Here is a 24,756-nt window from a genome sequence, read left to right on the forward strand (position 1 = left end):
AAGTATGCTATTCCAGTAATTTTTTCAACCTAAAAATAAATCTCATTATGATCTTAACACACTAAACATCAGGAATTACATTTTGTTGTCGCTAAAAAATCATAGCTCGGTCTGCTCTGCTCGAATTTTTATATTTATAAAAATATATGTATTGCTGCAAAATATTAATATACTACTAATTAATCTTTCTAAAAAAAAAAAACGTTGCAGCTGTGTGCATATATTGATTATTTTTTCTCAAAATAAATTATTTTTTATTGCAAGGCCGTGAGCTGGCGAGAAGGATATGAGCAGGCTCCTTCTTACGTCTTGCAATCCTCCCATTTAATTGGCTGTGACTTTGCATCACATGACTGGTGAATCCAGGAAGTGTTTTGGTTACACAAGGCGGAAGCGTCTAATTTGCTGAAGCTGAAAGTGTTTTAGGGGAAAAGCATAAAACGTCCCTAACGAGGAACAACACAATTACAACTCCCTGGTCACAGGACGGAGTGAACAGTCTTTCTCGCTGTTGGTAAGAACGCCGTCACATTTTTTGTTTAATAGTATTTTTTCGTATTAGCCGACATTAGCATTGCTAACTCATCTCATCGTTATCACAGGCGAGCTTTAGCCTCGGAGCTAACTCCCTGCTGCTGTTGTTTTTGTCCGTTTCGACGGCCGCTATTAACCACAGCAGTTTTAGTTGGTGTTGTAATCGGCTTGGGTGGAGTTTGTCGTGTTTCCAATTCGAATAAATAGCTCCACTTTGTTGATGAGGTTGCGATGTTGACGCCGGGAAGATAACAGTTTAAAGCTGAGGAGACAAACATTAAACAGTCAGTTTCCTACGTCAGTTGAGTGAGGTGTGGAAACTATTTGGTATCTCAGCTAAATTCTCGTTATTATCACAATGCTGGATGCATGTTTTTGAGTGACACATTAGTATTTGACAGGTCAAGCTATGATGACCTATTTGAGTGGGTGTTTTTTACACGATCACATAACCCTATATGAACAGTTAATTCTTTTAAATGTTTAAGAATTGTGAGCAAGATGTGTTTTAAACTGTACTTTTGCACTTGAAAAATAAGCCACTCGTCACTGCACATTCTGATCCCAATATAATTTGCAGTAATAGTGACCAGCATATCAGTGAGGCAGATTTATTATTGTTAACTCAAACAAAGATTAACACACCAGGTAGTAAGATGACCGACAACTAGACTAGCTGGTCTACTTGACATTCCGACATAAAATGTGATATGAAATTAAAGTGTTTCTGGTTAAAGATGCAACAAGAAGAATATCTTCAGCCAAATAAAGATGAGTATGGATACACAATATGTCTTTCTATAAAAAGAAATTCATACCGGCCTCATTTTCCATGACTAATCTACAAGATTAGTGTGTCTGATGGATCACAATGTACTGTCATTGAAGGATTCTTGGATGCACCAGTTTCTTTTCAACTTTTATTTGGAAGACACAGGGTTTGTTACATGGAGCCTCCACCTGTGCAAAGCAAAATGAGTGAAGAATAGGAGAACACTGGAAAAAATAGTAATTGGTTACAAAAAGAAGCGTTTTGGCTGCAGAAGGGATGGCATTGACCAAAAGTAGACAACATCTTGGAGTTATTGTCATTACACAGGACAACACAACTAATGTGTTTGGCAATTAAAATCGGCACCACTAAGCTTTGTATGATGAGTGCAAAGCCAAGTCTGAATGCCATCCAAAGTACCATATGATAAAGGTGCCATTATCAGATTTTTAAAAATATTTATTAGCGTTGGTGCAGATTTACTTTTACTTGATCAGTCTAGTTATTTTAAAATGATCATTCTTTCCAAATGGAGTTATCTGGAAAAGCAAAGTGTGTGTGTGTGTGTGTGTGTGTGTGTGTGTGTGTGTGTGTGTGTGTGTGTGTGTGTGTGTGTGTGTGTGTGTGTGTGTGTAACAAAATATCACCATGTCAATTTATTTTATTGTTGTGCAGCCCCACTGCCCTGCCTATTGATTAATATGCAAATTATTGGCTGAATGGACAGGTTCATCATTTTTGTATTCCCTAGAGCCAAGGACGCTTCTTCAAATTCTTTGCTTTATCTCATCTAGCAAGATTATTAATTATTCAACGTTTTGCCTCACTTGTGCGTATGGTTTGTTCAGCTTATTGATATGTGGATGTCTTTATTTCATATTGTATAATCTATTTGTTTAATATTTAACTATTTAGGGCTCCATAAAGTACTTAGACATGTCTGAACACACTAGAGATAACAGTTGTTGCCCTGAAAACAAATGAAAATTTGATTAGTTGATCAATCAAGTGATATGAAATTTATATAATTCACTTTTGGTTGATGTTTTTCCATAGAAGAATGACAAAAATGTGTTGTTACAGCTTCTGAAATGTAAAGATTTTACTGCATGGCTTTCTTTTGTTGCATAGTAAAACAGTTTTGGAATTTTTTCCCTCTATTTTCTGATCTTTTAAAGCTTAAAATATCAACCAACCTGCAAACTATTTCGGAGGGAAATCAACAACTGCAAACCCTGAATACCAACAGCATGGCAGTATACAAGCTGATTCAGAGTTTTGGTTGTTTTGAAGTTTAATTCTATAAAAGTGTGAACTCAGATCTTCAACTTTAAAAATGCTAGTAAAATAAACGACTTCTGTTCTTATAACTGAGCCCACTGATTTTTCCATGCTTCTTTTTTTTCCAAGGTAACTGGGGTCAGTCCTCTGCTGTTCGCCCCATTTGGCTTTTGACACCAGGAGTTTGTTCTGTCACCTCATTTACCGTCAGTGCCTGCGTTTCCAAGGTCTTCTCCCATCTTTGCGCCTCGCCGACCAGTAGTTTCGGACCGTCTCATCCATAACAGTCTCTGTCTGTCAATGGCTGGGCGTGGTGGAGGAGCAAACAGGCCTAATGGTGCCGCGGCAGCAAATAAAATCTGCCAGTTCAAACTGGTGCTGCTGGGGGAGTCGGCAGTGGGCAAGTCCAGCTTAGTGCTGCGATTTGTCAAAGGCCAGTTTCATGAATTTCAGGAGAGTACCATTGGAGGTAAGCGAAACATGTTTCTAGACTTCTGAAAGAGAGCATTTTGTGTTAAAGCTTTGTGTGTCTGTGGGTAGATTATGTTGTTATGAGCATGTCGGTGATGAATATTGTTCATATTTTATTAAAACTTGTCCTGATTCAACACCACAATGGTACTTTTCTGTTAACCTACTTTAAGGATAATGAATATGTCTTTCATATTTATATTTTCTGAATCAGCCACAGTTTCACATGTTGAATCTTGTCTATAAATAAGCAGCTGTATAAGAACTTTGCCTCAATAAAATAACTGAAAATTCACTCAATTTAGAAAAAGTGAAGAAAATTATAGATTGACAGGACAGCCTATGGCGGTTTAGGGTGTTTGAAGACTGTTGATAAATGTTACACAAAGCTGTCATACGAATCCTAGCATAAATTGCAGAAATGATAACCAATACAGTTTTTTACCAATACCAGTTTTAATACTGAAGTGGATTTTGCATACAAAAGTTATCTAAACTTTCAGTATTAAATCACATTTTGAAATTTGATTTCTCTTTATAAGGTCAAAGAGCTATACCCTAATCAAAGGCTAAAGATAAAGGTGTCCCAACATATAAATGTAGAATGTTGGTGCTACAGATCATTTTGTACTGCAGTAAAAATCAGGTCATCGGATTCTATTTTTTTCAGTGGAAAATGAATGAAGCACTTACCATTCCCACTTAAATCGTGACTGATATTAGGAAGTATTGGCTGAAAGGTAAAGGCTTTGTGCTACTGATGTGCTATTAATATTTTTAAACTTTACTTTTCCATTTTTTTCAGAGAACATTTTTACAGAGACGGTAGCTAAACAAGATACGAATACATACATTAATAATTGTATAACAGTATGGAGAACAGCAATGGTTGTGAGGATAGGAGCACAGTACTGGAGTCTAAAAGATAATAGTATTGTTTTTATAAACCATAAATCAGAAAGAAGGCGGATTATCACCTCTTGTTGTGAGGTGGGTGTCCCATTTTTCCCAGAGAGCATTGTCATTTTGGAGTTTTATACTGAAAATCATGTGTTCCATACACTGGATGTTTGTGATTATTGCTGCCCATTGATCGATAGTAGGAGGTTCCTCACAGAGCCATTGCCTTTTTTTTAACCTTTTTACTCGCTGCCATTAAGATTTTTTGAAAACATCCGTCACCTTTAGGTAAGCTTGGGTCCATATCCCCCAAATTAAATGGGGGATGCAAGTGAATTCACTATCGCAAAAAAGGACTTCTCTGACGGCGCCATGAACACAGTCCCAGAAGGTTTTATGAATAGAACATCTCCAGAATATGTGTGTATAGTCTGCTTCACTATAGCCACATCCTCTCCGGCATTTAGATTGTGTACCAATCTGTTTGGACTTTTGTTTTGGGGTTATAAAATATCTACTGCAATTTTTCCCAAGAGAAATCCCTCCATGTATGTGAAGCAGTAGTTCTGATTTGTGTGTTAATTATGTTTGTGGGCTATTAATTTTAAGATATGTGGTGCAAGTCACCTGTTGGGGTCTTGAGCAACGCCATTTAAACTTTATCTGCTCCAGGCCTGTTCTGCTATGTCTGGCCCCATTGAAAAGGGAAATTTGACTCTCCTATCTGTCGCTCAGCCAGCTATTTGTCACATTAATTCCAGCTTATTTTTCTGCACATTGATCAGCCCCACTGAAAGCTACAGATTTGATTCTTTTGTCATGTTGAAAATGATGTAAAAGTTGTCAGAAGGAACCTGAACTGATACTGAAAACATTGCCTGGATCTTCGTCTGCTTACATACTTTGTTCTTCCCTCTTCAGCTGCCTTCCTCACTCAGACTGTCTGCCTGGACGACACCACTGTGAAGTTTGAGATCTGGGACACAGCAGGTCAGGAGCGCTACCACAGCCTGGCCCCGATGTACTACAGAGGTGCTCAGGCTGCCATCGTGGTCTACGACATCACCAACACAGTAGGTGTCACGCAGCAGAGTTATGAAGGGTGGTTGTTTCAGCAATAGCTACTTTTCTTATTTTACTTTAATGGCTTTTCTGATTCTTTGTATCAAATAATCTTGAGTTTTATCAACGTGTTATGTGCTGGTTGTTACTTAAGGATTCAAGACACTCACGAGTCTCGGTTCTGTGTTAAAAATTCATTGCATCTCGTCTAAAATTAGACCTGTTTAGGTGTTCAGACTTGTGGGTGTTTTGAGGTCAAATTTTCCACCAGAGTTGAAAATGGCTGTAGTCATAATAACTTGGTGTGAAAGATACTAATCAAGTTTGCTTCTTTATCAGGACACTTTTGCACGCGCAAAAAACTGGGTGAAGGAGCTTCAAAGACAAGCCAGTCCCAACATAGTGATCGCTCTGGCTGGGAACAAGGCGGACATCGCAAACAAGAGAGCTGTAGATCTTCAGGTAAGAAGATGCAGAAATATGGTTCAGGGTGACAGTACTGGTCTTGAGTTTATTTGATCATGAAAATGCAACAAACTGCCGCAGACTATCTTCTGTATCCAAATGATTTTCTCAGGAGGCACAAACGTACGCTGATGACAACAGTCTACTTTTTATGGAGACCTCAGCCAAGACTGCCATGAATGTCAATGAAATTTTCATGGCTATTGGTAAGTATCACATGAGAGCAAATCTCCCGGATGCATTTTGGTAGCACTTCAGTTTCCTGCTGCTTCCATTTCTGCAGCAAAAAACTTTGTAGACAGATTCAGTCATTGCTTTCCTGACCTAAAGGCTAGTTAGTAAAAAAATGACAAATTAGTTCACTTGTGTTCTTGAAGTAATACAGTTACCGTAAAAAACTGTAAATAAGGTTTCAAAAATGTCTAAAATTTATATTTCAACAGTAAAAAAATAAATAAAAATCTGTGCTCTTGTCCTTGTAGCAAAGAAGCTGCCTAAGAACGATCCTCAGGGTGGACCTGGACAAGGAGGACGGACGAGGACAGGAGTGGATCTACAAGAAGCCACCCCTCAGGGCCGCAGCAGCCAGTGTTGCGGCGGCGGCAATTAGCAAGTACAGAACAGCGAACTTAGTGAACGAGCCCTGAACATCATTTTAAGGACATCACGTAGCTAAAACCCAGAGAGGCAGGAGAGGGCAGAGCCACTCGACGCTCCTGCACTTAAACTGAGGTTACAGATGAGATTATCTGGATCCTCTTTGATTAAAGGAACTTTTTTTTTTTTAAAGAATCATAAGCTAGAGGGAATTCCCAAGATCCCTCACTACTTCTCTTCTGTCTTTCCCCTCCGTGTGTCTGTCTACCTCCCTGTTCATCTTCAGCCTCTGTCTCAGTTGATTGAATACTGTTTTAAATGAACTCTTTTGAAGCGTGATGCTGAGGTTGTTTTGTTTTGCCAGTTCCCTGTTTGTTTGAGCGTGTGTGTACAAACAGCATATATAGATGCACATGCACACATTTTGTACTCTTGTCATATCCCTCTAGGTTGATCTTTATAGTCAATACAAATACAAAGACCCAACCTCTTATTAATGCAGAACTTGCAAATGGAGACGCGATGAAGCTTTTTGTCTTATTGGCCCCATTTGCAGCCGGTGTTAACATGTGATGAAGTATCTGGATAATGACATCAGATCCTGCAGCTTTGCCCTGTTGCACCCAGTATACAAATGTGTTCTCATTATCGACCCGTACTCTCAGTATGCAAATAAGTCAGGTGCTAGCTGGTGATTTTGTCATTTAATCTGATGTAAGTCAAGGAAGGCAATGCCGCAAATGGACATTATTAATGAATCATTTCTGAGAGAAGACCTGCCAGCAATGTTTCAGCTTGCTGAATGTATCAGGAATAGACAGAGAAGGCTTTTTTTCTCAAGGATGTGGTCAGGCAGTCTTGACTGAGATCTGATCACAGTGAAAGCTTGACCACCTCTAAGTGTGTCCTGGCTGATTACTAGTCCCACTGTGTTCTGTGTGCTTTTACACCTGCATTTCCCCCCCTCTTCTTCCCTCTCCTAAAGGTATCCAGATACAGATCACATCTTAGTGCCAGATGTGAAGGGGGTATTTTATTCTTGGATGAGACGCAGTTAAAAGAGCCGCCCGTAACTTTTTATGGAAGCAGGCCGTGATCTGATAGGCTACACACATCTGAAGACGTTTCCGAACTGTACAACTCATTCGTTGTGTATCGCTAACTGTAACACCAGAGAGTTGTTAGCCTTTTTTTTAAAAAAAAATGTGAAATAACTTGTAAATCTAAAAAGTAATAAATAACACAAGATTCCTTTTGTGTTGCTTTGAATTGTACTTTGACCCTTTTTTTTTTTGCATGTCCAGTCTATTGTGACAGTTACACACTGAATTTGAACTTAAAAAGTCTCCATTTTAATTTTACTGAAAACATGATTAAAATGGCAATGCTGTATTATTAACCAGTTTATGAGCAAATGTCTCAGTCAGATTTTTGAGCACATTCTGCAAGAGAGTTATAAAATTATTAGAAATCTAAAATGCTCTGAGAAGAAATGACCAAAGTAAAACACTAGATGGCAGCATCACATTTGAATTCAAAGAGCCTTGTCACAAATGCATGTGGAGCTATCAATTTATTTTTGCCAAAGGGGGGGGGGGCATTTATTCAGCTGAAACAGATAAATTATTATTCATTTCGCAGGTAGAGCTGCTAGCTGAAAAGCTGCAGTGTTTAAGTGAAGGAAAAAAGGAGCTTTTAGCCACAATTTAGTGAATAAATTTAGCACGCAGTCAGTGTTTGCATTTGCCTGCATCCCCATCTGTGTGTCTGTGTGAAAGGGAACAGTGTGTAGATTGGCTACGCAAAAAGCCATTACTGGCAAAGTGAAAAAAAATGTTGTCCTGCAGAGGAACAGCTTGGTCGTGATGTGCTTCATTTGTGTTCACCTCATTACTCTGCAGCTCATCTTAAAGCAGCGTTTCTGTGGGTTAATGCCGCAGCTCATTGTCAAGATGATCTTTGCCCTTTTAATGGAGGTGCCTGGAGCCGATTTAAGACCATTAGTTGAAAAAAATATTTATATATTAAATGGTATCAAGCAGTTCTCAGTACATTTAACACTATAAACTACGGCATTTTATAGTGAAACCTCTGTGTACATACACTCAATGTCATTTTATGTGTAGCTGATCAAAGTTGATGGAGTCCAGTGAAAGAATTTAATAAAAAAAAAAAGATTATATCTTCAGTTATGGTTTAGAGAGGCGATGAGTCAATTTTATGGAAATTTTTAAGCTGTAGTTTGTGGTGCGCTTGAATCATTTTGGCAGTTCTGATATTTTTTTGTATTTTTAGTCAAAAATTGTAGCATTAAGCAGTGCTATTTTAGTAATTTGTGTAGTTTCTGTGATTAAAAGTTACAGAAAAAATTATATTGAGATAACTAGGTGGCTGGAGATGAACAATTTGATCGATCCCATTGAATTATTTCAGCCAAAGAGCACCGGTCAAGCCTGAAATAAGAGGAAATTGCGTGGCAAATACAAGTCAAATGTGCTTTTGATGCTCATTTTATGTCTTCTTTTGAAGGCTGCTACAGTCTTCTTATCTCTCCACACAGATCTGATGTTTTTGTGTGCTGCCATTTCTCATCTTTTCAACAGAGCTGGAGCTATGTCTCACTGTTGAAATTCCTCACATTGTGCTTTTACCAACACACCAATTCTTCCACCTCAGGCAAACGTAATGTTTTTGTCACTTTTTATGTACAATTTGCAAATGTGCACAAAAGAACTTACTTTATGGAAGTTTTGTATGGATAAATAAGACATTCTCCCCCATGGGAAATGATAATGAAGTGAACCCTTCTGCAGTTCATTAATTCAATGGTTTTTCCAATATATTCTTTGTGGGTCAGTATCTGATGTTAATGACTAATGTTTAGCGAGATACATTTAGATAGTTATTCCTTAGGTCCGCAGTAATTCCTGTTTAAGCAAAACACCTATCTCTGAATGCACGACCAGCAAGCAAACCCAAACAAGACATCAGGCATAATATTTATTTCCCATTGAATGGAGTAATCAGAATTAGGAGATACCGATGAAGAATCCTTGTAAAGATTTTCACACTGGAAACTGAAGTAAGCTGCTTTTAAAGGCCCGGTCACACCACCCGAACTTTGCTGGAGCGTTCCTTGAACGGTAGGGAGGGGGGGCCGAATTTCGACAACGCTCGTCACTGCGCAAAAAATGGGAAAAAAAATCGAAAACACGGGCACTGAAGCCGGCGTTGCTTTAGCGTTGGTTTAGCGGTGACGCGAGCGTTGGTATAGCGGCGTTTTGCCAGCCCGGTCTCACGGGGATTCGTGAAACTGTCACGTCAGTTTTTGTTTCGGTTTCGTGCGCACCAACACGATGTCGTCATGTTTTTCGTGCCGCTCACCACGAGCGAAACCCGCTGTGGTAATCACATCTGAAAGTGGTTTATACCGGCGGATTCATGACGATTTAAGCTGTCCATCCGTGTTTGCGGATGTCTGGCGGCCGCAATGGCGGCCGCAGTGGCGGCCGCAAACGCCGATGGACAGCTTAGATCGTCATTTTACATAACACACAGGAAAAATGGCATGACAAGTACACTATGCCCTTATGCCATTTTTCCTGTGTGTTATATAAAATATACCACATACATGAAGAAAAGTGCCATTTTAATACTCATAAAATAATCATACAAAACATAAAAAATCCTTAAAATTCAATTTTTCATTTAGCACCAAACAAAGAGTTGTAGTTTGACCAGCCGCAGCCGATTCATGGCTCCAGTGATTTTAGTGGCTCTACAGGGTACAAGAGTAAAGTTACTGAATAAATGTGCAGTGTCTCTTTTCGCTGTTGCAGCGGTTTTGCTATTTGCAGACGGTCCCTGTTCACTCGTTGCACCGCCGGCTGCTCATAGACGCCAATGTTATTTCTGTAGCTTGAAATACAGCGACTTTTGATAAAATTGGCCTTGTAGCACATTGTCTACCTTACAACGATTTGAAAGAGGCATCGTTCATGTTTTGACAACATATATCTCATGAGTTATTGATGCCGGAAGTCCGAATCTGTGAATATCTTTCCAACTTTACCGAACTCCGCCAGATTAATTGTAAACTAAACTAATGCACGTGTCTGAGTTTGCAAAGAACTAAAACTGGACTTAATTTACAGCAATTTAGGCTGTACAATGGGCTGATTCATACGCCAATTGCCACGATTCATAATCTCAAATTATGTTTGTTTTGTTATTAAGCCTCCTTAGCCTCCTTGCATTAGAAGGCTAATGTGTCACCGGCCCGGCTCGTTAGCGTGCAAGCTAAGCAGTACCGTCTTTCGTCCATAAACTGTATATCAATTAAAACAGTACAGTTTCATGAAATAAATAAATTACAAGAAGTTGGATGTGTTATTTACTTGACCTGTGAGGCGTCACCTGCCCCGGTAGGTCCACCGGGTCCACCCGGCGTCTACTCTTTATAAATGGCGCATGCGCGTTTGGAGCAATCTGTGTTCGATTACCTTCCCCTGTGACCTATGTGACGTCATTCCAGTATTTTTCTACTCGTACCCATAAACTTGAATTCGTCCTCACAGGGAAGACTTCGTAGTCGTAGAAATTAGAGTTGCACTCACAACTTTTAGGTTCATACTCGTAAAAACAATCCTAACCCTTAATTTATCAAACTCATGCATATGACAGCAGAATTTTGTGTACACATTTTTTATTAACATACAAATGTTTAACATTACGAATACGAATGGTTAGAATCGTGGATGAATACTTTTGACAGTAATCTTATTCCATACACCATCAGCTTGTCATACAGTCCATGTTCAGGCCTTCTCAGTATCCACTGTCTGACCCACACAACTCTGTCTCTCCTTCTTCTCTCTCTTCTCCTTCTGTCAACAGTTTGTTGCAATCTGAGGAGGTTCTGATTCTGCTGCTGGACTAGTGCACCAATCATAAGTCTCTCAGCATCCATGGTGATACAGTTTTACTGTAACTTTGAGCAAATTCGATATAGATGAGGTCTGAACTCAACGGCAGCTTGATTCCAAATGAGCTCCTGGTCCATTTCTCCCCGTATTTACAGCCAAATTCTGGTCCCGCTCCGACACCTCTATACCAACGCCAAACCAAAGTTCATCGCCGCCATGGATCGCTGCTTCAACGCCCGACACCGTTCCAGCAACCCCGTGTCCGCTCGTAAAACGCTTACAACCGCTCCACCGAAGTTTGTGCAACGTTTAATCGCCTCCCGGGCAACGCTGGCGAAGCAGCGGTGGTCCAGTGTTCAAGATTTCTGCGTTGGCCGAGCGGACCCAAGCGTCCACGAACTTGTGTCTAGCGGTGCCAAACTTTGATTGGGCGTTGGTGGAGCAGGGGTGAACATTGCCGGGGCGGAAAATTGCCCCCTCCTCACCGCTCGCAATATTTTGTGCAGCTCAAAACTTTCAGAGCGGTAGGAGGGCCCCTCCAGAAACATCAGCGGTGGCCGAGCGTATACGGCGTTGCTTTAACGGGGGCCAACTTCTGTTAAACGGTGGTGAGCGGTGATGATTTTTTTTCACCGTTCAAGGAACGCTCCAGCAAAGTCCGCCCGAACTTTGCTGGAGCGTTCCTGGAGCGGTGAAAAAAATTCATTACAGCTGTGATGAATTTACAGTAAAACTGTATCACCATGGATGCTGAGAGACTTGCTATGATTGGTGCACTAGTCCAGCAGCAGAATCAGAACCTCCTCAGATTGCAACAAGCTGTTGACAGAAGGAGAAGAGAGAGAAGAAGGAGAGACAGAGAATCAGAACTTGTATCAAAACGATCCATTCAGCTCCGTAGTCACAAGCGGTATGCCGCTAAACCAACTTTATACCCCCGCCAAGCCAACGCCCGCATGCGCAGAATGCCGCTATACCAACGCTCGCGTCACCGCTAAACCAACGCTTAAGCAACGCCGGCTTCAGCGGTGCACCGCTAAACCAACGCCGTGTTTTCGATTTTTTCTCATTTTGTGCGCGGTGACGAGCGTTGTCGAAATTCGCCCCCCCCTCCCTACCGTTCAAGGAACGCTCCAGCAAAGTTCGGGCGGTGTGACCGGGCCTTAAGATGGTCAAAACAGCTCCTGAGGTTCTAATACCAAGGAAGAATTTACATTAAATCCAGTTTTACAGTCATTTCAACACACACACACACACATGGGCTCACACTCCTCAGAGATAGGCAGCATCTCTTGCCAGAAGCAGGCGGGCGCTCTGTTCACAGTAAAGGATTTCTCATTTGTTGAGCTGTCAGTCAAAATGCGTTCTGTCAAAAAAGAAACTCATTTCATGCTTGGCCTCTGTGAATCATAATGGTGTGAGAGCCGGACTGAAATTGACAGTGTTTAGAGGAGGAGATTTGCAGAATAAACCAAATGTGCCCTGAAAATAAATGCATTCACATTTTGTTCCACTGTTTTTGTTTTTTTAAGTCTCTTATCTTCAAATGAAGCAGGTAATGCGGATAAAAAGGCGTTAGTTGTCATAACAACAGGAATTTTCAGATTAGCTTGAGCACTGTAAATGTGCATTTTTTGTTTTGTTTTGTTTTGTTTTTTTTTGCATGAGAAACCAGTGGCTCAATTTTATAGCACAGCAAAGTTCAAAAAGACGGAAAATTTCCAAACGCTCGCTCTGATGGATTCCCTCTATCTTCCTGAGCAGAAAGAAATGTCATTAAATACCAAGGGCACGGGGACACGGTATCTGGATTGCATTCTGTGGTGCGGTTTGAGATTTCTGCTGATAATGATGGTGCATGTGATGTGCTATAATAATTGTCTCTTATCTAAAATGAAACATCTAACTGTGTTGCCACAGGATGGGATGCTGGCGAGGAAGGTAGTCTACCGAGGAAGCACAATAAACAGCTGCTGGAAGGAGACTGGTTTTAAAAGCATCTTGCTGCATTTTACTGGATTAGCATGTACAACCCGTCAAGTGATATATTTTTTTTCTGCCATTTTACTAGATGTGATCTGAAAATTACCAGAACAGGGAAAAGCATTGAAAAATATCTTTAGTACTCAATACATGTAGTTTCTCTTTCAAATAATGATATTTTTCTCTATTTAAATGAAGTCAAATAAAAATAAATAAATGCCAGAATTATATAGTCAAACTTTGTAGAAGCACAAATTACTATTTATAAAATTACAGATTTTTGATGTCGATATTACATATAGTTGAGCCTCTTTTGTTTTTTTGTTTTTTTTAACAGTCAATGCAAATTATTCCCTTTTTCTGTAATTTTATCAGATGTTATCTATAATTTAACAAAACAACGAGAATCTAAATAACTACATTTAAAAATTATTTTTTAAAATTTTTATAATCTTTTATATACATATTTTATCTTGCAATTAACCACAAACATCTAGAAAATAATTAATTAATGGAGATTAAATACAGCAATAATTCTATAATTTTACAGTCAAATGTTGTAAAAGAATCATTTGAAAAAATATATATATAGCTTTTGATTTGGCCATGACTCACACATTTGGGCTTCTATTTATTTAGTTATTAATTTTAATTATTTTTATTTTACCAGTTATTATCTGGAATTTACTAAAGATGCAAAATCTGTACAATAACAATAAATTATATAATTAAAAAAAATTACAGTTCCAAAACTGTTAAATAATATACATTTTTAAAAATTGTTTATCTTCCTGGGTTATTCTGCTGGTTGCTTGACAACCACTCCCAGGACAAATATAGTCCCATAATAATCACATAAACACACAATCCCTCAGTTGAAAAAAAAATTGTTTTTACACTTCTGTGTCTGTATGATGTTTTTTTTAATTAAAAAGAAAGAAAAGAAACACATAATAAATAGATAGATAGATAGATACTTTATTAATCTCCAAAGAGAAATTCACAATAATGCATTATTTGATGAGTTGTAGGGTTGGTAGGTAGGTTGATTTTGTTACATTTGGACACAACCAGGCTAGCTGTTTCCTTCTCATTCCAGTCTTTATGCTAAGCTAAGCTAACTCGCTCTAGCTTCATCCAACCAGCAGACTATTTTCTAAAATTCCTGTCCGCATTAAAGCAATAAACAGCTTCGTCACATGTTACCACTATTTGTTCAACGTGCAGGGAACACAACAGCACAGCTGATGAGGGGGGAGATTTTTTAGCAAGATCACACTTGTCCCAAAGGACAAAATAAGAATCTATCAAAGCATATTTTTCTTGGCTTACACTGCAGGACCGTTAATGTTTTTATTTTGACAGTATATTCTATGTACGGCATGATTTCTACTCCCAACATCTCTAAAAAGATGAAATACAGAAAAATAATATCTAAAATGTTTCCATGTTTGTCCTGGAAAATCAGCTCCCTTCAAAAGAGTGAGTCAGAAACCCAAAACATTAAATACACAAAAAATCTGAATGGCTCCAGCTGTGGATTTCCGTAGCTGTGTTCAAAGCTCTTATTGTCCTCTTCGGTGAATCATTGCCATCTTGAGCGCAGTTCCATTACTGAAAAAAACTGAGGGTTTTGTCAGTGGCACTGACCCTCAGGAATGGAGGATGCACACTTGAGGAAAATGTCTTACCCAAAATGCATCACAATCTAATTTTCATTCATTTCTAAGAGGCTTTCATCATCTTTTGCTCTCAGCTTATGCCTGCTGAAGAGTAAATATGTTGATTCTGAAATGCCCCTTCTCTAAAAATGATTATATATAATGCAGTGTAGGACGGTGTTGCACCGTGTTAAAGAGAAGTGAGATGATGACGGTCTCTGCCATCTTCAAAAGGAGTTTTTTTAAAAGGAAAGAACGAGAAAATGCAAAAGGTTGGGCATAGTCGTGTCCATAATACAGTTGATATTGAAATAAAAATCTAAATTTTGAATTCTCTAATGTAAAGAATAAGAATTTAATGGAAATTTGTGCCGTGTTTCCGGCCTTCTGAAGCTACCAGTGAGATTTCTTCATGTCTGCTGATGATTCATCCCATGCTGAGGTTGGTGACCCTCATCAGCCTCCACTTCCTCTGAATGGCACAGTGATGGTGGTGATGCCCTCTGAATATCAGAGGCATGACTCCTCTGTTTCAGATTTAAACAACTAAAACTATACGAGTCTAAATCCTAATATATCTGCATGATAAGAAGTGTATATCATCACGAAGACATGCTTCACAATTGGCTGTTTTATTTTTGTAATATATATTATAATTGTTTTTTTTAATAGATTCTCCGTTTTGCTAATTTACAGATAATAACTAGTAAAATCCCATTTTTTTTAAAGAAGTGCACAAACTGTAAAAACATCCACGTCAAAAATCAGTATTTTAACAAATAGTAAGTCATTCTTTTACAGTGTTCTACTAAAAACTTGCTTTTTTTCTCCAATGTTTACTGTATTTAAATTACAAAACAGTGTTGAAAATTATTTCACAGATATTTAGTTGAATTTAAAAAAAATGCTTTGTATATTAAGGATTGAAAGATGGCTAAAAAATCTTGTACCTGTTTTGTTAAATTACATTTGAGTAGTAAGTTACAGTAAGTCTGGTAGAATTGCAAAAAATATATTAATTTAAATGAATAAAGAAATCAAAAATGTATATTTTTTACAAGTAACAATTTGTTCTTTTACTATGTGTGCCTATAAAATTATGCTACTTTACTCTATTTAAATCCACTAAAACATATAATTATTTAATGGGTTATCGCCATTTTCTCAGTTTTTTGGTTTTACTTTACAATGTTTTTTTTTAATGTGACAGTATTTATTCCATCATTACTTACATATTTTTTCTGGTGCTAGATATTCAAAGTTTTTAGCAGGGCTTGTTTTAGATTTTTTATTCATGATTTTTTTTAGTCATTTTTCATTGTTTTCATTGTCTTTCTGAAAACAATGTTTATTTATGCTAAAATTTGTGTTTTCTGTTCGTGATCTGTTCTGGCACCATGTCATCGTCCTTTATTGAGAAACTATGATAATGTGAGAGGAACTAAAATGGAAAAAATGTGAGGACAAACACCTTCCTCTCACCAGTGTTGTAAATCAATCACAGAAAATTAAGTGTGAGGTTTGATGACATTGGTTGCCAGGTTTTGTTATACTAAAGAGCTCTCCTGCTCAAAATGAACTTCATCCTCATTCTTCTTATTTTTGTGAGTCATAGCTGTCGTCGTATTCCAAAATAGTACTTTTTTTTCATGAGCAGAAGGCCATCAGATACGAATTGCTATTGATTTAGCTTTGATTTGAACTTTAAAGCTTTAAAAACCTCATCAAAAATCAGTTCAGGAGACTTTTGTCTTTTACATTTTTCAATACTTTTTACTTAGAGCACAGTGGACTAGTATGTCTGTCTTACCCTAAATTTATGGATAAAGCTAAATAACAATAACTGGGTTAATCATCCAATTAGTCACATCTCAAGGACATGAAATCCTTGGATGCTCTGAAATGAATGATTAAAATTCTACTTACTGCGGGAATGTATTTTGCTAATAACTAGACCTACTGAGCATCAAATTGAATGTGAAGGTGGATATTGTCGTCACGCTCAGATACTCTTTACCGCTGTGGGTTTCGCTGTTCCAAGCTGTGAACTGCAGTTATTGTGTGGCTGCTGCTTCCACAATGCTGCCATTCTTACATTCTCTCTCCATCAATTCGAAATGAACCACTCACATCCTTCAAGTGCCATCTCAATCAAACTTTGAAGTCAAAAGACGGAGTGAAATGCATTTAAAGAAGAAAAAAAAAAGAATGTTGCCATGGCGACCAGGTTAAACTGAAACACCGAATCGTGGCTGGTTTCCTCGTGATTCTGGTTTGCGGCGGAATAAAAATGTCCCTTTAATGAAAGCACTCGAGGTGATGATGGAGCCGAGCACTGGTATTAACTTTGATGCAGGGAACACGCTGATTGGACTTGAGCTTCATGGAAATGGAGGCTGTACATACCCTAATCCAACTCTAACAACAGGAGGCTGATTCTGCTTCGGTGCATCCTGTCTGAGGTGAACTTCGCGTGAGAGCGTGTGGCTATTTCACTCTGTGTTGTTTTCCTTTGTATCCAAGCAAAGACATCAGGAGAGCTGATATCTTACACCCTTGTCTCTGCCTGTATGTGCACATGTGCTCCTTTATTTTTAGGGCGGCTGCCTTGTGGCGGGGTCAAGCAGGGTGCCAGAGGACTTCAGTGAGAAGGACATAGCTCAAACTCCAAGTATATTTCCACCGTGCATCCATCACTGTCCATCTGACAGCTGATCCAGACGCACACCACCAGGTTGGCCGCGGCACACGGAGGCATGTGCCCGTGTCACTGTACTCCTGAATTCATCCGCAGGCATCTGCTTTTGAACACAGCCCAACAATGTTAATGAGGGGGTCTGCATGGGGAGGGATTGGGGCATGATGGCTGGTGATAGGCCCCTGTGGCACACAAACAGCACCTAAAGGTGGAGGGGATTTGACATGTCAGACCAATACATTTTCCTCTGACCCCCTCTGTCTTAGTCCCAGTGACCATTATGTGGTAGCAGGTTTATAATGGGACTGTTTGTGGATGTACATTAGCATTGTTGTGTGGCAGTAAAAATGCCAGCAGGTGTTTGACAAAGACTTTAAAGTGAGGCCATTCAAAAATGCACTTTCACTGGTCTAAGTGAGCAAATAATAGAGCCCTTACAGCGTCCCCTTTTACTGCAGGTGAATATTTAGCCTATTATGGTTGTATATTGTCTGCTGCTATTGTCAGTTTGTAATTCAAAGCCTGTATTACAAACTGAAGGTGAAAAATTTGAAAGATGTCAGATTGGTGCAGATAATGGAAAAATCGGTTAAACTGTCACAAGCATAAAACTTGACATTACTTATGAGTCGGCAATTAAGAAAAAAATGCTTAAAATTATCGGAGTTTTTCAAAATTGTGGATGTTAAAGCCATATTTTTTTTATTTTTATGAACGTCTTCAAACTCTGTTATCCGTTTTCTATGATATTAACATTGTTTCATACATTTCTGACACCTTAGAATTCGACTTTGGAAGCAGAAAAATCTATGAACCTTCTAAATAAAATCTTGTTTATGGTCTTGTTGTCAAATTTAATAGAAGAGTGTTTGCTATTTGTATAACAATTAATTGGCCCGGTCATGAAGTGTATAGGCTAAATTATGTCTAATTATGTTGCTTAATTCCATATATTTTACCACCAAAACCCAACAAATCACTCTACGATCATGCAGTTTGAAAACGTTTAAAATTGCATGTTGGAAGTACATTTTGCCATTGTCCTTTTGCAACATTCTTTTATGAAAAATTGCCCTGTGTCAGTTTTGATGCCTGTATGGCAAAATGAATGATTCTCTTCATATTTGCAGTTAACTGCCTATCTATCTTCACTATCAGGAAGGAAGGATGGAACAAAAAACAGTCCAGTTGGGTGAAGATGGGTGAACGTTATGTGGATGTCAATGATGCACTGAATATGACAGAGGACTGATAGGATTGGTACACATCTGCACTTCATTAATGAAGATGTCAATGCCTCACATTATTGAGAAGAAATCCTCACACAAAGTAATGATATTTGCTGATTTGAGCAGAAAAAAGTGTCATTTGTGGTCAAACATTGTAGAAAACAACAAATCCCATTTATAAAAATACAGATTTTTGGACATTATTTACACATTTGGCCTGTTTTATTTTACGGTTAACATGCTAATACTTTTTTCTGTAATTGTACTCAGCCTTTTCTGTAATTTAACAAGACAAAGGAAATCTGTAAAATAACAGTAAATTGTTGATAAAAATGTAAATGTTTCACTTTTGCAGTGTACACTGTAAAAAAAAAAATCCTGAAAAACAGTGTGGTTTCACTGTCACACATTGTGAGAAAACACATTACTATTTGTACAAATACAGGTTGTGCAGAGTTTTGGCCTGCTTTTGGTTTACAATCGACATGGAAATTAATATATTTTTCTGAGATTTTATTAGATGGTATCTGTAATTAAACAAAACAGGGTACATCTGTAAAAAAAAAAAAAAAGAACCTGTTTATGTAGTTATTTACCGTCTTTCAGTTCCTCAATATGCATAGTTGTTCTTTCAAACATCATTTTAGGGTCTCATCTGTTAAAAAAAAAAAAATACAGATTCTTCATGTGGACATTATTTACATTTTTTGTGTATATTTTTACAGTTAATGTAATGCATTAATGTAATTTTTTTCTGTGACTTTACTGGCTATTATAAGTGATTTACCTGAACAGGTTTTTTTTTGGACAATTGTGGCCTGTTTTTTTGTTTGTTTTGTTTTTGGTAATATACAAAATATTGTGTTTGTTCAATATACATATTCTGTCTTTCAAATGCTGGAAAACATCTGTAAAATAATGATTTTTTTTTCAACTTTTGCTATAGACATTATTTACAGTTTGCATCCTTTTTTCTTTAAAAAAAAAATCAGTGAACATGTCAACAAATTGTTTTTGAATGTGATTTTACTAGATATAACCCCTAACTTCACAAAATAGGGATAGTCTTTAAAATACCAGTAAAATGCTTTTAAAAACTGCAAACAGAAAGTTGATTTCCATGTGGCTTCCTGGTTACTCCCTGTAGCCAATTAAGTCAATCAACATTTAGAGCATTTTTTTTTTTTTGCAGAAAAAGAAATTAAAATGACGGATTGTGCTCCACAATTATGTCCACGTCCTTTGAGCAGCTTTAAAAAGTTACTGGTGTCTCTTATTCCTGTTTCCATCTCTCCACCCATCCTCTGTTTCTCACCTTCCGCTTTCATTCGTCTTCTGTTTCTTTTTTCTGTCTCTCTCGTCCTCGTGCGCGGTGATTCGGTATCTCCCTCGCGCAGACGGCAGCGGCACGGCGCACGCACATTACCCGCGTGGTTTATCTTTCCTTGACTCGCTCGAGGGACCGAGACGCTCGCAGCTGAGCTCGCGCTGTGATCTGAGGCAGCTGGAAATGGACAACGGAGGAGCCGTGAAAGCGTCTCACACAGGTAGGGGAAAGACGCGATTATTTCTGGTTTATTTCTACACGAGGTTTGTGGCGTTTTCGGGGTCGTTTTGGACGCTTGGACTGCTCTTGTATGTCGAGCAAGTGTCTCTACAATGAGTCTCCGCTTGTCCTTTAATGGTTGTTTTTGGCTGAAAGTGTCTCAAACGAGCAAATATTGTGTATTTATTATATTGTCTAAATAATGTTTAATTGGTCCTGTATGGACAACAGCAGGTCTGCAGGTGTTTTACTTTTCTTAAATCCACATATTTCCTCGGTGTTGCTTTTCCATACCGCTGTAGCTACTTTTACATAAAAATTAAACTTATAGATTAGAGTTACTGAGCCAGTTTGTTTGAAGAACTTGAATATTAGCCAATAGCTCCTAAGATAGTTGACTCCAATTTAAAATAGCTTAAACTGTATTTTCCTTTCTGAGTGGTAAGTGGCTTAGTTTTTTTTGTGTGGCTACAAAGGGCTGTTATTGAAAAGAATATTGCGTTTTAGAGGCACCCATATCAGATTCATTCATCATCGTTAATTATATTATATTATATTATATAAGGCTGTGTTAATCATATTCATTAAGAAATGCTGTCTTGATGCTGCTGTGGTCCGGTTGATGGAGGTCAAAGGCATAACTGGGTTGATGAATAAGTAATTATTTAAATCTTGTCATTCAGCTAAGTCTTCCCAGACTCTTACTGAAGATATAACTGTGTGTGTGTGCGTGCGCGTGTGTGTGCGTGTGTGTGCACAGATGAGTGTCGGCCACCAGAGGTATTCTATTGAGCAAATTGTGAATTAAATCGCTGATTGAAAACAAGAGACAACTTTACAGGCATCAATGCGGAATTATTCATTGGTTGTCTTTATGGTTACCAGTCTTTTTTCAGTAGGTCTTCTTTGTTTTGTGAAATGGGGTCATGTTGGATTTATTTTTATTTTTTTGGAGAGGCAACCAAATATGCTTAGTGTTGTGGAAGTAATAGACATACAGATAGGCAACAAATTAGGGGGAAAAAAACCTGAACCCTTGTGCCCTGCAGTAAGGTGATTTGGTGACTCTATTATGTTGTGGGGAGCATTTTACCTGGTGTATTTTGGGTTTATTTGTTCCGTTAGAGGGATGAGTCGCTGCAAATCAGTGCATGGTTGTTCTGAACGATCAACTTTATTGTATGATGAAATGTTTTTATGGTGATGAGAGTGGCTTCTTCCAGGATGACAATGCTCCCATCCTTTGACCATGAAGGCTCAGTGAATGGGTTGCTGAGGATGAAAATGACGCAAATCATATGCTGTAGCTTTCACAGTCACCAGATCTCAACCTGACATGTTATTTGCTGCTCTCAATCCTCATCAAAACACCAAATGAGGGAACACCTACAACAATGATGCACCCTCCCTCCAGCAAACATCCATAGATTTATAGAATCAATACCAGTGTGCATTGACGGTAGCTTTGTGGACAGACACCTTACTAAGACAGTTTATTTGAGGTTTTTCTTTTAATTTGTCACCCGTTTGTATGTAGTGCAGCTGCAGTTCAGGTGGTGGAAGAAGGCTGCTCATCAATCGTAGTTCAATTCTCTTTGAGGAAGAGTGAACTCTAAATCACTCTGTGTGAGTTTACGTGAACGGAAGAAAGTAAATTATTTTGGATGAAATTGTCTGCAGAATAAAAGCATTGTATTGTCTATCCAAGAGGAAAAAGTGAACTCACTGATTGGTGGTCATTTTGTCGAGCCTTGGAATCTTTGTAAAATGTAAGAAAATAGTAGGACATGCAATCACAATTTCCTAAAGCTCAAGTTGGCAAAATCGGAGCCTTTTTAATGACGTGTCGGCAGCAGGAGTGGATTTGACATTTTCCTTCAAAGTTACTGATTTATTTTCTGCAGGTTAACTAATGGAAAAATCAACTTATAGCTTCACATGTGCAGTGATGAAACACCATATGTGTGTTTGTGCTTTGCTTCTCATAGTTCAGTCAGTTTATCTTCCTATAGATGTGTCTCCCACTATCATTACTGTGAGTGTTGCCTTGGCATGCTCAGCGGCGACTCAATTCAAGCAGAGTAGACACACTTAAACACCCAGCACTGGCCACATCATCATGTTCTGCATCCTCTTTAAATGACCTTGCTCTCCTCCGTCCCCCTCTGCGTCAGCTTCAAACCTAAATGGCTCCAAATGACGCCTCCCTGCCTGCCAAGCACTGCCGAAGAGATGTTCTTTCCAACTGCATGGAAGCAGTCATTTTCGCTGTGAACAAAAGGTCCTTGATTCATCAATTCCCGCATCTCCTAGTGCCCACTCCCCAGAGTGATGCTGTAATTTTCACTAGCACTTCTCCTGTGTGCGGCTGGGAGAGTTTCTAGGTTTTTTTTGTTTTTTTGTTTTTGCATCATGTGTGATTTTTGTTGGCATCTCAGGTGTGTACATAGCAGGTCCAGACTTACTCTCCAGTCTCAACAGGAAGACTATCATACAGAAGACTATTTATAAATTCTACTGTATGCAGAGATAAACTCACTTTTGTTAAATATACAAGAAGGAAGTGCACTGAGGACAGCTTCCCCAGAGCAGGCACGTAAACAGCATACAGTACTTACTGTATAAATAAAAGGTCATCTGTGAGACTGCTTTTAAAAGAAATGACAGGTAATAAGAGGTCTAGTTGGCTTATTGCTTTTAAATTACAGTGCAAGGCCACTCAGTGCTTTGTGGGGACAAAGTGTTCTTCACGGCAAATCTAGTGAGCCGATAGGTAACAACTGAGCCTGTTGTTTACTGTGGGGATTCAGCAGCTTGTTTCACAAAATTGATCTGTGATCATTGCTTACACAGATTGCAAATCTCACATGTAGAGCTCAAACAGTTGGCAGATGAATCAATTAGTCAACAGAAGATAAGCGGCTGACCATTCTGATAATCGAATAAACGTTTGTTGTTTTCAAGCAACTTTGCCAAACATTCACTGGCGTTCCAGCTTTTCAGTCTTTGTTTTATGAGACTGTTAAACTGAGTGTCTTTGGATTTTTGGATCAATTTGAAGAATTTGTCTTCTGGAAATGGAGATATTTTCTGACATTCAGTACACCAAAGAAATATGCTTCATCAAGACAGAAAATCTCAGATTAATCAATAAATAAATTATTCTCAACTGTCTTTAATCAGTGAAATAAGCTCAAATGAATGAGTGAGATAATGTTGTAAAATCAAAACAAACTGAAACAACTCTCAGGTCAGCAATTATTTTTGCCCCACACCTTCTGCTGAAGAAGTAAATCTATAAAAATCAAGTCATGAATGTATCATGTTTCAACACATTGAAATTAATTGCCTAAAACAGCTGGACACTGTAATTTTGACACAAATGGAATTAAATAGTTTATTTTTAAGACCGTTTTTTTTGCTGCAGGTTTGGTCCTCTAGTGAGAATTTACATCCAGAGGGATCAGCTTAGAATGAACTACAGTTCCCAATTCATTGTATTGAAGAAACACGTCACCCAGTGCAACCATGCAGCTCCTTGTTTTGTATTAATTTTTGCATAACAATAGAGCGCTGTGACACAAAGGAAGAAGCAAACTCAGCTTTAACTGCACAATATGTGTTAGTAGGATTAATCATTGCTTGTTGACAAAAAAACCCAACAGAATATTAATAGATTCTTCCTCAAAATTGGTATTTCCATGGAGTAGTTTCAGGTCAAATGTTAGACAATCAAAACATTGATCATTATATTTCTCAATGTGTGGCTTTTTTGTTTTTTCTTTGACATCTGCCTGCAGTGTCTATCAGTCACTATTGTGTGTTAATGTGTCACATTAAAATCATGTCTGTATTGTTTTGTAGCTCCCCGCACACTGTTACTGTCCTGCACCATGGCAAAAGGTCACATTCACGGATTACTTCCAACCCAAACATTGGTGATAAAGTTGAGTGACCAGCTTATCTTCTGTCTCCCCCGTCCCCTAACTTTCTCTCCTACCTCAGAGCTTTCTCTTCTGTACTTTGGCATTTGGCTGCTGCCGTCTGTCTCAGTAAAAACCATCAGCTGTGAAATTGAGAATAATCATGTGGAACGAGATTGGGATGGGAGCAGCTTGAGCTCCAGCCCTTAACTGTCAATGGAGTCATGGCTCCTGCTGATAAAGTCCACCAAAGATTGAACAATCATCCACAAAACATTTTTTGTTGACGTGTGGGCAATATTGCTTTTTTCCCCATCGGCATGACCAAAGGGTTTTCTCCAGCACTGGTCACTCTGCGGCCTTCAGTGTCAGGGTGGTAAAGAAGCCAGTGATTATGTACAGCTGTGATTTCAACATGTTTTAAGCAGAGATTGATGAAATATCCCTTTGGTACTTGTAAATACTATACAGCTGCCATGGGGTGTGGCATTCTAATGTGTTTTATGACTAATGGCTATGGCAGCCAACTGGCACGCAAATGTGTCTCTTTATTTGAGCAGCCTCTGGACATTTGGCAGGTTTAAATGCAATTAAAGCCAAAATACTACAATGAAAATCAAACGGTCCCAAAACTGACATTGTACTGGATACTGTAACTACATGAATAGATGTGGGAAAATATATTCTTTTTGAGTAACTGAAAGAGAAA

The 24,756-nt window shown here is 38.5% G+C and overlaps 2 protein-coding genes across 2 annotated transcripts in view; both read left to right on the forward strand.

Annotated features, from left to right (window-relative positions):
• The first annotated feature begins 334 nt into the window (after positions 1–334).
• Positions 335–7,351, forward strand: LOC110949572 (ras-related protein Rab-5C-like). Its single transcript, XM_022191703.2, has 6 exons — positions 335–514; positions 2,717–3,056; positions 4,880–5,031; positions 5,360–5,482; positions 5,598–5,691; positions 5,968–7,351. Exons 2-6 carry the CDS (start codon positions 2,888–2,890, stop codon positions 6,093–6,095), a joined length of 666 nt encoding a protein of 221 aa, XP_022047395.1. The 5' UTR covers positions 335–514; positions 2,717–2,887; the 3' UTR covers positions 6,096–7,351.
• Positions 7,352–19,966: 12,615 nt separating this feature from the next.
• The window catches only part of LOC110949571 (zinc finger protein 385C-like), a 94,018-nt gene continuing 89,228 nt past the window's right edge, over positions 19,967–24,756 (forward strand). The window contains exon 1 of the mRNA XM_022191701.2: positions 19,967–20,125. Coding sequence (XP_022047393.2) covers positions 20,089–20,125 — 37 coding nt within the window. The 5' untranslated portion in view covers positions 19,967–20,088. The remainder of the gene's footprint in view (positions 20,126–24,756) is intronic.

Source organism: Acanthochromis polyacanthus, chromosome 19 (assembly GCF_021347895.1).
Source record: "Acanthochromis polyacanthus isolate Apoly-LR-REF ecotype Palm Island chromosome 19, KAUST_Apoly_ChrSc, whole genome shotgun sequence".
NCBI classification, from domain to species: domain Eukaryota; kingdom Metazoa; phylum Chordata; class Actinopteri; family Pomacentridae; genus Acanthochromis; species Acanthochromis polyacanthus.

Coding starts and splice junctions, on each gene's coding strand:
- LOC110949572 (XM_022191703.2), top strand. CDS start 2,888: ATGGCTGGGCGTGGTGGAGGAGCAAACAGGCCTAATGGTGCCGCGGCA. Junction 3,057..4,879: donor TCAGGAGAGTACCATTGGAG/GTAAGCGAAACA, acceptor TTCCCTCTTCAG/CTGCCTTCCTCACTCAGACT. Junction 5,483..5,597: donor AGAGAGCTGTAGATCTTCAG/GTAAGAAGATGC, acceptor TGATTTTCTCAG/GAGGCACAAACGTACGCTGA.